Source organism: Entelurus aequoreus, linkage group LG10 (assembly GCF_033978785.1).
Source record: "Entelurus aequoreus isolate RoL-2023_Sb linkage group LG10, RoL_Eaeq_v1.1, whole genome shotgun sequence".
Classification (NCBI taxonomy): domain Eukaryota; kingdom Metazoa; phylum Chordata; class Actinopteri; order Syngnathiformes; family Syngnathidae; genus Entelurus; species Entelurus aequoreus.
This window is the reverse complement of record NC_084740.1, coordinates 37,237,561-37,253,070: the sequence shown is the minus strand read 5'-3', so window position 1 is coordinate 37,253,070 and position 15,510 is coordinate 37,237,561. Positions and strand designations below refer to the sequence as shown.

Sequence of the window (15,510 nt, the reverse complement as noted above, 5' to 3'; positions counted from 1 at the left end):
GTCGCACCGGCTGAAAATGCATAATGAATAGAGATGTCTGATAATATCGGCCTGCCGATATTGTTGGCCGATAAATGCGTTAAAATGTAATATCGGAAATTATCTGTATCGTTTTTTTATTTTTATTTTTTTAATTAAATCAACAAAAAACACAAGATACACTTACAATTAGTGCCCCAACCCAAAAAACCTCCCTCCCCCATTTACACTCATTCACACAAAAGGGTTGTTTCTTTCTGTTATTAATATTCTGGTTCCTACATTATATTAAAGTTAAAAGTTAAAGTACCAATGATTGTCACACACACACTAGGTGTGGTGAAATTTGTCCTCTGCATTTGACCCATCCCCTTGTTCACCCCTTGGGAGGTGAGGGGAGCAGTGAGCAGCAACGTTGCCGCGCCCGGGAATCATTTTGGTGATTTAACCCCCAATTCCAACCCTTAATGCTGAGTGCCAAGCAGGGAAGTAATGGGTCCCATTTTTATAGTCTTTGGTATGACTCGGCCGGGGTTTGAACTCACAACCTACCGATCATATCAATACAGTCTGCAAGGGATACAGTCCGTAAGCACACATGATTGTGCGTGCTGCTGGTCCACTAATAATACTAACCTTTAACAGTTAATTTTACTCATTTTCATTAATTACTAGTTTCTATGTAACTGTTTTTATATTGTTTTACTTTCTTTTTTATTCAAGGAAATGTTTTTAATTTATTTATCTTATTTTATTTTATGAATTTTTTTAAAAAGGACCTTATCTTCACCATACCTGGCTGTCCAAATTAGGCATAATAATGTGTTAATTCCACGACTGTATATATCAGTATTGGTTGATATTGGTATCGGTAATTAAGAGTTGGACAATATCGGATATCGGCAAAAAAGCCATTATCGGACATCACTAATAATAAAGAAGGAAAAAAACATATATATAAGTCGCACTGGAGTATAAGTCACATTTTTGGGGGGAAATTTATTTGATAAAAGCCAACACCAAGAATAGACATTTGAAAGGCAATTTAAAATAAATAAAGAATAGTGAACAACAGGCTGAATAAGTGTACGTTATATGAGGCATAAATAACCAGCTGAGAACGTGCCTGGTATGTTAACGTAACATATTATGGTAAGAGTCATTCAAATAACTATAACATATAGAACATGCTATACGTTTACCAAACAATCTGTCACTCCTAATCGCTAAATCCCATGAAATCTTATACGTCTAGTCTCTTACGTGAATGAGCTAAATAATATTTGATATTTTACGCTAATGTGTTAATAATTTCACACATAAGTCGCAACCCCGGCCAAACTATGAAAAAAACTGCGACTTACAATCTGAAAAATGTGGTATTTGTTTTGAAAATGAAAACTATCAAAATGGCCCCCGCGTGCGTTCATTTGTCAGTGGAAAAACTTTGGACACCTCTGGTCTAAGTAGTCCATTCTGAGATGGCGGATGAATCCGCCAAACAAGGCGTGATGCGGCGTGCCCCGCGATGTTTGTCTTCCATTGTCGCCGTGTCCCTGAGCTTGGACGATGGCCAGGAAGCGCTCAGACCTTGGCCAAGTTGGCGTCCAGCATCTCCAGCAGCAGTCTGTGGAGAGGAACGCGGCGGCGCGTCCTCAGCAGAACCTCCACGGCCCGCTCGGCCGTCTCACGCAGCAGCGGGAGGCTCATCAGCAGGCGGCCCGCTCGGTGGCGCCCCCCGCAGGATGCCTCGTACTCCTGCAGGGCCTCGTGCAGGCCGTCCTGGAAGCGCTGCAGCGAGTCGGGACAGTCCACCGGGTCCACGTCTGGTGGAGGCGGAGACAATGAAAAACTAAATCATACATAATGTTTGACACGGTTCCCGTGGATGCGCGTCCATGCGTGCACGCTCGCACATCAGACGCCGCTTTGTTTTGTGCGCGCTATTGACGCGCGCTGCGCTAATGGGCATCACGTCCTCCGGCAGACACTTTAAAAGAGAGGAGACCTCCACCAGGGTGTCTCTTATTGATCGCAAACACAGCTGCTTGTCTCATCGCACAAACCATCCAATCACCTTGTTTATTCCAAAAGCCCCCAGAAAGACGACTCATGGAGCTGCTGATCAATATTACTACAATGGCCTCCCAGCCAGCCACCGATCAATACCAATAACCACTCCTCAGGGATCAATAGGCCCACGCCGACCCAAGTCCAACAACTGCAAACCACATATTACATATGTTTCTTTATATTTTACATTGACAATGTACTTCATGATAATGACAACATCCATAATATACTCCTACTGAAATATGTATTTTAATTACATGCTCACATGAATGCAATGTAGCTTAAAGTACAAGTTGTCCCTAAAGTACACATTATAGATTATACAAACACTGTGAATTACACCAAATATTACATATTATTATTCAATAATGTCACAAAATAATGCATTTTTTTGTAATAATTATATTAAAATAATTTTCAATTAAAATATTATAAAACATATACAGTTATAACAATATACTATGATTAAATATGTACTATATTGATTGATTGATAATAAAATAATACAAAAATATATGCAGGTATAATATATGTTACAATTAATAAATACAATGAAAAAAATATGTTATTTGATTTTCGGTATATATATATATATATATATTACCGTATTTTTCGGACTATAGGTCGCAGTTTTTTTCATAGTTTGGCCAGGCTCCAGTGCGACTTATATATGTTTTTTTTCTTCTTTATTATGCATTTTTTCGGCAGGTGCGACTTATACTCCGGTGCGACTTATACACCAAAAAATACGGTACGTATAAAACATTTCAAATTCGTATTACAATGTGTTGATTACCATGAATTAATATTACACATAAAAATTAATATTTAGAACTAATTACAATTAAATATTTTTTACCATATTAAAAAAACAAATATATACACGTATTATATATAAAAATAAATATTACAATTAAATATTTTTTATCATAATCAAACAATATATACAGGTATAATAATACATATTACAGTTAATAAAACAGAAAAAATATATTTAATTGTATATTTTATTAATACACATGTGAAGTGAAGTGAATTATATTTATATAGCGCTATTTCTCTAGTATATATGTATATATATACACACACATGTATATTTTATTTATACATATATATATTTTATTTATACACACAAATTATTTATACATATATATGTATAAATAAAGTAGATATGTATAAATAAATAAAAAATATATACATATATATATACATATACACATACAGTATATAAATATATATAACGTTTTTTAAAAATGTATGATTTGTGTGGCTAAGGGGAGGCATACTGTATTAATAATTGATATTTAATGTATAGAAATATAACAGTATATACATTTAGTGTTGGTATTAGTAATTGTTCTTAAGCGAGGCCGTGTTTCATTTTTTATCTTATTTTTACAATATAAAAACTAGCTGTGGAATGTAAATGACTTTAAACGCCTTGTGTTCAGTGTGTGTGTGTGTGTGCTTACCTGCGTTGGCGAGGGCCACGGCCTTGAGGGTGACCACCTCCTCAAGGCTGAGCTCCATGAGACAGTAACGTGAGGTCAGGTGACGTACGGCGTCGTAGAGCTGGCTGAGGCCGGCGAGGCGACACTGACTCTCGTCCAGGCGAAGGTTCTTGGCGAACACCAGCTCCTTCCCCGCCGCGCCCTGCGAGCGCCAGGCCACGCCCACCAGCAGCGCCTCCATCCAGCCGCTCTGCAGCAGTGACGTCTGGTCCACCAATGAGAGCGCGGAGAAGCCTGGAATGTAAACACGCCAGAAGCCATTAGCGTCCATGCAAGTAGCTGGCACGGATAAGGTGTGCCGCCTGTACCTGGGATCTGCTTGGCCCAGCCAATCAGAACCAGCAGCTGGCGGTTGAGGAGGTCGCAGAGGGTCAGCAGGGTGCCGTCATTGGTCGATTCATCCTGATTGGCAGCCAGAGGGGCGGGCTCTGTCAGCAGCAAATGGGAAATGACCTTGTTTCCTAGGCGACGCAACGGCAACAGTCAGGTGACGTTCAAAATGGCCTTCACCAACATTTCACTCACGGCTGCTGCTGCTGCTGCAGGCGGCATGCGGCGTTCTGGAATAGGAAGTTATTCCCGCCTCCGCTCGTCTTTTGTACTTCTGTCGGCCTCCTCTCACTCGATCCATGCGAACGCCTGCAGGAAACAAACCTTTTATTTTACACCGCCATGTTGGAGTCCACACCATCACATGGATAGTGTGACATCCAAGCCAACGTGGAATAACATACAAGCTTGCATTGAAGCCAACGTGGAATAACATACAAGCTTGCATTGAAGCCAACGTGGAATAACATAAAAGCGAGCGTTTAATCAAGCGTGGAATAACAGAAACTAGCATTGAATCCAACGTGGAATAACATAGAAGCTAGCATTTAAACCAACGTGGAATAACATAGAAGCGAGCATTGAAGCCAAGCCAACATGGAATATCATTGAAGCCAAGCCAACATGGAATATTATAGAAGCTAGCATTGAAACCAATGTGGAATAACATAAAAACTAGCATTGAATCGAACGTGGAATAACAGACACTAGCATTGAAGCCAACGTGGAATAACATAAAAGCGAGCATTTAATCAAACGTGGAATAACATAGAAACTAGCATTGAAGCCAACGTGGAATAACATAGAAGCTAGCATTGAAACCAACGTGGAATAACATAAAAGCTAGCATTGAATCCAACGTGGAATAACAGACACTAGCATTGAAGCCAACGTGGAATAACATAAAAGCGAGCATTTAATCAAACGTGGAATAACATAGAAACTAGCATTGAAGCCAACGTGGAATAACATAGAAGCTAGCATTGAAACCAACGTAGAATAACATAGAAGCTAGCATTGAAACCAACGTGGAATAACATAAAAGCGAGCATTTAATCAAACGTGGAATAACATTGACGCCAACGAGGAATACCATAGAAGCTAGCATTGAAGCCAATGTGGAATAACATAGAAGCTAGCATTTAAACCAACGTAGAATAACATAGAAGCGAGCATTGAATCCAACGTGGCATATCATAGAAACTAGCATTGATTCCGACGTGGAATAAAAATAGAAGCTAGCATTGAAGACAACATAGAAAATTGCATTGAAGCCAAGGTGGAATAACATGGAAGCCATCACCCAATAACATTAAAGTTAAAATTGAAGCCAAAGTGGAATGACATAAAAGCTAACATGGAATAAAATTGACGCTAACCTGGACTGAAACAGAAGCAAACATGCGATAAAATAGACGTTAACATGGGATAAAAGAAAAACTGAAATGGAATAAAATAGTAGTTAACATGGATTAAAGTAAAAGATAAAGGGGAATAAAATAGAAGTTACCATGGATTGAAGTAGAAGATAAAAGGGAATAAAATAAAGGCTGACATTGAATAAAATAAACGCTAACATGGAATAAAATTGAGGCTAACATTGAATAAAATAAACGCTAACATGGAATAAAATTGAGGCTAACATTGAATAAAATAAACGCTAACATGGAATAAAATTGACGCTAACCTGGACTGAAATAGAAGCAAACATGCGATAAAATACACACTAACATGGAATAAAACAGAAACTGAAATGAAATTAAAAAAATAGAAGCAAACATGCGATAAAATACACACTAAAATGGGATAAAACAGAAACTAAAATGGAATAAAAAAATAGTAGTTAACATGGAATAAAATAGAAGATAACATGGATTCAAGTAGAAGATAAAAGGGAATAAAATAGAAGCTAACACTGATTAAAGTAGAAGATAACAAGGATTAAAGTAGAAGATAAAAGGGAATAAAATAGAGGCTAACATGGAATAAAATGAATCTCACATGGAGTAAAGCAGAAGCTGAAATGGAATAAAATAGTTAACATGGATTAAAGTATAAAATAAAGGGGAATAAAATAGAAGCTACCATGGACTAAAGTAGAAGATAAAAGGGAATAAAATAGAGGCTAACATGGAATAACGCAAAACTGAAATGGAATAAAATAGTTAACATTGATTAAAGTATAAGATTAAGGGGAATGAAGTAGAAGCTACCATGGATTAAAGTTAGAAGATAAAAGGTAATAAAATAGAGGCTAACATGGAATAAAATGAAGCTCACATGGAATAACGCAGAAGCTGAAATGGAATAAAATAGTAATTAACATGGATTTAAAGTAGAAGATAAAAGTGAATAAAATAGAGGCTATTATGGAATAAAATGAAGCTCACATGGAATAACGCAGGAGCTGAAATGGAATAAAATAGTAGCTAACATGGATTAAAGTAGAAGATAAAAGTGAATAAAATAGAGGCTAACGTGGAATAAAATGAAGCTCACATGGAATAACGCAGAAGCTGAAATGGAATAAAATAGTAGTTAATATGGATTAAAGTAGAAGATAAAAGGGAATAAAATAGAGGCTAACATGGAATAAAATGAAGCTCACATGGAATAACGCAGAAGCTGAAATGGAATAAAGTAGCAGTTAACATGGATTCAAGTAGAAGATAAAAGGGAATAAAATAGAGGCTAACGGGGAATAAAATAGGAGTTAACATGGATTAAAGTGGAAGATAAAAGTGAATAAAATAGTAGTTAAAATGGATTGAAGTAGAAGCTGAAATGGAATAAAATAGTAGTTAACATGGATTAAAGTAGAAGCTGAAATGGAATAAAATAGAAGTTAACATGGATTAAAGTGGAAGATAAAAGTGAATAAAATAGTAGTTAAAATGGATTAAAATAGAAGCTGAAATGGAATAAAATAGTAGTTAACATGGATTAAAGTGGAAGAGGAAGGTGAATAAAATAGTAGTTGACATGGATTAGAGTGGAAGCTAAAAGTGAATAAAATAGTAGTTAAGATGTAATAAAGTATCAGATAAAAGAGAGGCTAAGATGTAATAAAGTATCAGATAAAAGAGAGGCTAAGATGGAATAAAGCACCACTGACCTTCCCTCATCATCCCGGCCTGCAGACACTTGTGGAAGCGACACGCCTGACACGCCTTCCTCCTGCGCTTGTTGATCTCACACTCCTTGCTCACAGGACAGCTGTACTCCATGTTGCCTAGGCAACCACATGGTCAAGGGAAGTTAGACTTCACAAGTGAAGACTGATCAATAGATGTGATTATTGCTGTGTGCTCTCACGCTAATCAATAACAAATGTTGGGGTTCAGCCTGAGATTAGCATTGATCAGTCCCCCCGTAGACATGCTTTAACCCAAATAAAACAGGAAGTGTCTTTGGAGATGTTTTGTATTGGAATAAGCAGTGCTTTCACCAGGGTCACATGACCACACGGCGGTCACATGACCACACGTGAGACTTGTGTCACCTTGGACGGTGCGCTTGAAGAAGGCCTTGCAGGCCTCGCAGGACGCCACGCCGTAGTGGAATCCCGACGCCACGTCGCCACAGACCAGGCACAGCCGCTCGGGCGCCACCGGCGGCAGGAAGTGGCCTCTGAAGAGCGCCTCCACCTGCGGGCCGAGAGACGCTCCCGCTCAGACTTCAAAACATTGGAAAAGAAAGTTTTCAAAATAAAGTTTGTCACCTGGCAGGAAAAGTGACGGGACACGGAGAAACAGGAAGAAGCCACAGACGGCGTGGTGACGCCACTTCCTGCGCTGGAGCTTGACCCTGTCGGTGAGCCCAGCTGCGTGGGGGGGGGCGAAGACGAGGATGAAGATGAGGAGGGGGAGGGGGCGTCCAGGAAGCTCCTGAGGAAGACGAGTATGATGAAGGTGACAGTACACACCTCTTCAGCTACAAATACATCAGTGAGACTTCTTGGTCAGTGACAAGATCTTGCCTTTTGGGATCAGAGTGAGACATCACAATCAACATCACTGTTTTGTTGTTCAAATAATATTTGTTCTTTTTGGATCAGAGTGAGACATCTCAGTAAGCCTCACTGTTATGTTATTGAAATATATTTTCTTTTTGGATCAGAGTGAGACATTTCTGTCAATATCACCGTTTTGTTATTAAAGTAATATATTTTCTTTGTGGATCAGAGTGAGACATCTCAGTCAATGTTATGTTATTGAAATAATATTTTGTCTTTTGGGATCAGAGTGAGACAACATGATCAACATCACTGTTTTGTTATTTAAGTATTAACTTTTTTGATCAGAGTGAGACATCTCATTCAGCCTTGCTGTCATGTTATTGAAATAATATTTTGTCTTTTGGGATCAGAATGAGACACCTTAGTCAACATCACTGTTATGGAAATGTCGTTCCTTTTTTAATCAGAGTGAGAAATCATGATCCTTTTTGGATCAGAGTGAGACATCTCAGTCAACGTCACTGTTTTGTTATTGAAATATCGTTCCTTTTCTGATCAGAGTGAGACATCATGATCAACATCACTGTTTTGTTATTAAAGTAATATATTTTCCTTTTTGGATCAGAGTGAGACATCAATGATGAAAATCACTGTTTAGTTATTAGAGTAATCCTTTGTTGATCAGAGTGAGACATCTCAGTCAACGTCACTGTTTTGTTATTAAAGTAATACATTTTCTTTCTGAATCAGAGTGAGACATCTCAGTCTGCATTGCTGTTATGTTATTGAAATAATATTTAGTCTTTTGGGATCAGAGTGAGACATCTCAGTAAGCCTCACTGTTATGTTATGGAAATATATTTTCTTTTTGGATCAGAGTGAGACATCCCTGTCAACATCACCGTTTTGTTATTAGTAATGTATTTTCTTTGTGGATCAGAGTAAGACATCTCAGTAAGCCTCACTGTTATGTTATTGAAATATATTTTCTTTTTGGATCAGAGTGAGACATCTCTGTCAATATCACCGTTTTGTTATTAAAGTAATCTATTTTCTTTGTGGATCAGAGTGAGACATCTCAGTAAGCCTCACTGTTATGTTATTGAAATAATATTTTGTCTTTTGGGATCAGAGTGAGACATCTCAGTCTGCATTGCTGTTATGTTATTGAAATAATATTTTGTCTTTTGGGATCAGAGTGAGACATCTCAGTCAACACCACTGTTATCGAAATGTCGTTCCTTTTCTGATCAGAGTGAGACATCATGATCAACATCACTGTTTTGTTATTAAAGTAATATATTTATTTTTTTGATCAGAGTGAGACATTTTAGTCAACGTCACTGTTTTGTTATTAAAGTTATATATTTCCTTTTATGATCAGAGTGAGACATCTCAGTCAACGTCACTGTTTTGTTATTAAAATATATTTCCTTTTTAGGTCAGAGTGAAACATCTCAGTCAACATCACTGTTATGTTATTGATATAATAAAAAATAGTTTTTCTTTTTGGATGAGAGTGCAACATCTCAGTCAACATTACTGTTTTGTTATTGAGTTTAAAAATTATATCTATTTTTGGATCCGAGCGAGACCTTACAATCAACGTCACTGTTTTGTTATTGAAATATCTTTACTTTTTTGATCAGAGTGAGACAACTCAGTCAAAATCACTGTTTTGTTATTAAAGTAATATAATTTCTTTGTGGATCAGAGTGAGACATCTCAGTCAATGTTATGTTATTGAAATAATATTTTGTCTTTTGGGATCAGAGTGAGACACCTTAGTCAACATCACTGTTATGGAAAAGTTGTTCCTTTTTTGATCAGAGTGAGAAATAATGATCAACATCACTGTTTTGTTAAAGTAATATATTTCCTTTTTTGATCAGAGTGAGACATCTCAGTCAACGTCACTGTTTTGCTATTGGAATATCTTTCCTTTTTAGGTCAGAGTGAGGAATCTCAGTCAACATCACTGTTATGTTATTGATATAATACAAAATGGTTTTTCTTTTTGGATGGGAGTGAGACATCTCAGTCAACGTTACTGTTTTGATTTTAAAAAATATATATATTTTTGGATCCGAGCGAGACCTTACAATCAACGTCACTGTTTTGTTATTGAAATATCTTTACTTTTTTGATCAGAGTGAGACAACTCAGTCGACATCACTGTTTTGTTCTGCAAATAATGTATTATTTTATCAGAGTGAGACGTCTGTCAACATCACAGTTATGTTATTGATATAAAAAAATAAATGTGTTCATTTTGGATAAGAGTAAAAAATCCCGCTCTAAATTAAAGGTGCCCAACAGACTGTAAAATAACTTTTATACTAGCCAATGATAAAAAATTTTTTGTAATGTTTCGTAATGAATCATCTTGCCGAGTCTCACCGCTCTGTGCTGACCGAGGGATAGTCCACATCCTCCACATCCATCCTGATCCAGATCCAGTCCACTTCAGAACCTGACGTGTAAAAGTAGAGAGACGGTGCGTTCAGGTGCAGTAGTAACAATTCAATGTTTGAACAGTCAAGATGACAAAAGGAAGGATGAGAACTCATCTGAACTTGTCTGTATTTATCTGCCTCCTGTGGCGGCAGGGAGGGGGCGGGGTCAGGCCAGGCGGCTCAGCCAATCAGGCGATGGACGGTTCTTCAATCATCTCTATTGATTTGGACAGTGACAGATGTAGGCCGTCTGCGCGGTTATGAAACATCACAACGTTGTAAACACGGCGGGGAATCTAACCCGCGACCCCATCACTGCGGGGCCAAGGGACAGAACCGCCTCGGCGCCATCAAAGAGTCGTACAAAGTGGACCTGACGGTTCCGGGTGGGTGCAAATCAGGGTCACGGCGGCTCTGAGTCGACCCGGATTCTCTGCAGCTCAGCTGCCTGCAGGGATCCAGGTCAGTGCAGGTCAGGGTTCCCCCTGGAGCAGCGTCTCCCTCTACACTCTCACTTACTGTGCCTTAAGAAGTGTCTGGACCGGACAGAACCTCCACACTGACCAACACCCACTCTTGTGCACGAATAGACGCAACAAAAACACACCACTAGGGGTGATAGGGAGTCACTGTCTTCGGAGCGCAATGAAAAGCATTGTTACTCTTCTGCAATAATCAAATGAATAACAATTACTACAGAACTATACATTATAATGACATAAGAATCATAAATATTATTAATATTTATGAAACTATAAATACTTATAATTTTTATAATATAAATATTCCATCCATCCATTCTCTACCGCTTGTCCCTATATAAATATTATTATTTTACAATATAAATGTTACTAATATTTTTTATATTATTATAATTATTATTAGTCATATTTATAATAATATAAATGATTAAATAGGATGCACTGTGTGTAAGCTGATATTCCGCTTGCTCGCAGGTTCAGTGTTGGTACGGAGTGGACCTGTTTAATCTCATTACCTGTGTGTGTGTGTGTGTGTGTGTGTGTGTGTGTGTGTGTGTGTGTGTGTGTGTGTGTGTGTGTGTGTGTGTGTGTGTGTGTGTGTGTGTGTGTGTGTGTGTGTGTGTGTGTGTGTGTGTGTGTGTGTGTGTGTGTGTGTGTGTGTGTGTGTGTGTGTGTGTGTGTGTGTGTGTGTGTGTGCAAGCTTTATCTGCACATAAACTTCAGGCATTAAAGTTACAGAAGCAGGTAGGATTAGTTTGGGTCAACAAGCTTATTGTTACAGATAGATGAATTATTCTACACTTTTATAAACATATTAAGGAAATGTATTATTCCACTTTTTCTATCTAAACCTTACGCTGTCTATTTGTATTGTGTGAACGTTGTAAAGCATAGTAACATTAGCATGCTAACTTCTTTTTGTTTGGTGATAATTTTGCAACCATTTACTCGAGTCATATAACTTGGAATTTGAAATATGCTAACATTAACAAGCTAACTTTTTCAGCAAATTTTTCCGCCACACACCTTGGAGTCATAACTTGGTACGTGACGTATGCTAGCTGTTAGCATGCTAACTATTTTAGCCAATTTTGTCACCATACACCTCAAAGTCATAACTTGGTACGTGACCTAACATGTTAGCGTTAGCATGCTAACATTAAAATGCTAACTTTTTTTTTTTAAGCTAATTTTGCATTCATTTACCCATAATATAACTTGGAACTTGACATATAACTTTTTTAACTAATTCTGCCCTCGTACATCTCACAGTCATATAACTTGGTATGTGACCTATGCTAACTGTTAGCATGCTAACGTTAACAAGCTGACCTTTTTAGCTCATTCTTACACCATACACCTCAGAGTCATATAACTTGGTATGTGACCTATGCTAACTGCTAGCATGCTAACATTAAAACACTCATTTTTTTTCCAGGTAATTTTGCAACTGTTTACCCAAGTCATAACTTGAAACTTAACATATAATAACTGTTAGAATGCTAACTTTTTAGCTAATTTTGCAGCCATACACCTCAGAGTCACACCTTGGTACGTGACCTATGTTAACTGTTAGCATGCTAACTTTTTTTTTAGCTAATTTTGCAACCGTTTACCCGAGTCATATAACTTGGAACTTGACATATGCTAACTGTTAGCATGCTAAGTTTTTTTTGCCAATTTTCCCCCCGTACACCTCATACAATTTGCTGAGTGACCTATGTTAACTGTTAATATGCTAACGTTAACAAGCTAACCTTTTTACTTAATTTTGTCCCTGTACACCTCAGAGTAACTTGGTACGTGACGTATGCTAACATTAACATGCTAATTTTTTCAACTATTTTTGCAACCGTTAACTCGAGTCATATGACTTGGAATTTTATATATGCTAACTGTTAGCATGCTAACTTCTTAGCTAATTTTGCAACCGTACAACTCAAGAGTCATAACTTGGTCCGTGACCTATATTAACTGTTAGTATGCTAACATTAACATGCTAATTTTTTCAACTATTTTTGCAACCGTTAACTCGAGTCATATAACTTGGAATTTGATATATGCTAACTGTTAGCATGCTAACTCTTTAGCTAATTTTGCAACCGTACAACTCGAGTCATAACTTGGTCCGTGACCTATATTAACTGTTAGTATGCTAACATTAACATGCTAATTTTTTCAACTATTTTTGCAACCGTTAACTCGAGTCATATAACTTGGAATTTGATATATGCTAACTGTTAGCATGCTAACTTTTTTAGCTAATTTTGCAACAGTACAACTCAAGAGTCATAACTTGGTCCGTGACCTGTATTAACTGTTAGTATGCTAACTTTAACAAGCTAACCTTTTTAGGAAATGTTTCCGCCGTACATCTCAGAGTCATATAACTTGGTACGTGACCTTTGCTAACTGTTAGCATCCTAACATTAACATGCTAATTTTGCAACCCGAGTCATGTAACTTGGAACTTGACATATGCTAACTGTTAGCATGGAAACTTTTTAGCCAATTTTGTACATCTCAAGAGTCATAAAACTTGGTACGTGACCTGCTAACTGTTAGCATGCTAACATTAACAAGCTAACTTTTAATTGTATTATTATTAAAAGTTTGAATGGCAGACTGACCTCATATGTCAGGGATTCGAACAAAAGACCTACAGGTGCCATATCCACTGCACACCCCGCCTAACACACACACACACTTTCCACACCAAACAAAGGAACACAAACACATGTTTAGATGAAAAGGTGTGCAAATATAATTCCATTTCCAAAAAAAAGGTACCAGAGACGAGGAGTAGGATGACTTTGTAAATATAAATATAAAATCAAGTCTCTGGCACGTCTTACAGTGCATGGTAGAGCGTCGTCACCTTTAAAAGTTCATCACAACACAGGATATGAAATATTCTTCCATATTTACATTTGGCGTGGAAGCTGTTATTAAATATTTGTAAACACTAACTAGAAAAGCTACACTAAAGAAGATTCAAATGGGTTCTTTAATAAGAAACGCAATTATAGAGCTTTTAGATGCAATTTTTAACCATCAAACTGAATTTTCTTTTAATTAACCTCTAAAGGCCTTAGTGGCCACATGCGTGGACAGCACCTTTCAGCTCTTATTTCCAAAATTGTGTGCACTACTGAATTGGGGTCTTATGGCTGCTTATGTGGACACTTATACTGCCATCAGGTGGTGTCAGAAGAGTATAACATACAAACCCCATTTCCATATGAGTTGGGAAATTGTGTTAGATGTAAATATAAACGAATACAATGATTTGCAAATCCTTTTCAACCCATATTCAGTTGAATGCACTACAAAGACAAGATATTTGATGTTCAAACTCATAAACCTTGTTGTTTTTTTAAATAATTAAGTTAGAATTTCATGGCTGCAACACGTGCCAAAGTAGTTGGGAAAGGGCATGTTCACCACTGTGTTACATGGCCTTTCCTTTTAACAACACTCAGTAAACGTTTGGGAACTGAGGAGACACATTTTTGAAGCTTCTCAGGTGGAATTCTTTCCCATTCTTGCTTGATGTACAGCTTAAGTTGTTCAACAGTCCGGGGGTCTCCGTTGTGCTATTTTAGGCTTCATAATGCGCCACACATTTTCAATGGGAGACAGGTCTGGACTACAGGCAGGCCAGTCTAGTACCCGCACTCTTTTACTATGAAGCCACGTTGATGTAACACGTGGCTTGGCATTGTCTTGCTGAAATAAGAAGGGGCGTCCATGGTAACGCTGCTTGGATGGCAACATATGTTGCTCCAAAACCTGTATGTACCTTTCAGCATTAATGGCGCCTTCACAGATGTGTAAGTTACCCATGTCTTGGGCACTAATACACCCCCATACCATCACACATGCTGGCTTTTACACTTTGCGCCTATAACAATCCGGATGGTTCTTTTCCTCTTTGGTCCGGAGGACACGACGTCCCCAGTTTCCAAAAACAATTTGAAATGTGGACTCGTCAGACCACAGAACACTTTTCCACTTTGTATCAGTCCATCTTAGATAAGCTCAAGCCAAGCGGATGGCGTTTCTGGGTGTTGTTGATAAACAGTTTTCGCCTTGCATAGGAGAGTTTTAACTTGCACTTACTAATGTAGCGACCAACTGTAGTTACTGACAGTGGGTTTCTGAAGTGTTCTTGAGCCCATGTGGTGATATCCTTTACACACTGATGTTGCTTGTTGACGCAGTACAGCCTGAGGGATCGAAGGTCACAGGCTTAGCTGCTTACATGCAGTGATTTCTCCAGATTCTCTGAACCCTTTGATGATATTACGGACCGTAGATGGTGAAATCCCTAAATTCCTTGCAATAGCTGGTTGAGAAAGGTTTTTCTTAAACTGTTCAACAATTTGCTCAGGCATTTGTTGACAAAGTGGTGACCCTCGCCCCATCCTTGTTTGTGAATGACTGAACATTTCATGGAATCTACTTTTATACCCAATCATGGCACCCACCTGTTCCCAATCTGCCTGTTCACCTGTGGGATGTTCCAAATAAGTGTTGGATGAGCATTCCTCAACTTTATCAGTATTTATTGCCACCTTTCCCAACTTCTTTGTCACGTGTTGCTGGCATCAAATTCTAAAGTTGAAGATTATTTGCAAAAAAAAAAAAAGTTTATCAGTTTGAACATCAAATATGTTGTCTTTGTAGCATATTCAACTGAATATGGGTTGAAAATGATT

The 15,510-nt window shown here is 37.9% G+C and overlaps 1 protein-coding gene across 2 annotated transcripts; it reads right to left on the bottom strand.

Moving 5' to 3' along the window:
• Nucleotides 1-958: 958 nt before the first annotated feature.
• On the bottom strand, nucleotides 959-10,946 carry LOC133658556 (estrogen-related receptor gamma-like). Of its 2 annotated transcripts, none has more exons than XM_062060727.1 (9): nucleotides 10,827-10,946; nucleotides 10,252-10,755; nucleotides 7,615-7,780; nucleotides 7,396-7,540; nucleotides 7,009-7,125; nucleotides 4,089-4,202; nucleotides 3,872-4,024; nucleotides 3,525-3,797; nucleotides 959-1,805 (listed from the first exon to the last, which is right to left on the bottom strand). In XM_062060727.1, exons 2-9 carry the CDS (start codon nucleotides 10,419-10,421, stop codon nucleotides 1,564-1,566), a joined length of 1,380 nt encoding a protein of 459 aa, XP_061916711.1. In that variant the 5' UTR covers nucleotides 10,422-10,755; nucleotides 10,827-10,946; the 3' UTR covers nucleotides 959-1,563. The 2 variants fall into 2 exon arrangements, with proteins under 2 accessions (XP_061916711.1, XP_061916712.1); XM_062060728.1 differs by having other exon boundaries at nucleotides 10,252-10,524; nucleotides 10,609-10,880.
• Nucleotides 10,947-15,510: the final 4,564 nt, after the last annotated feature.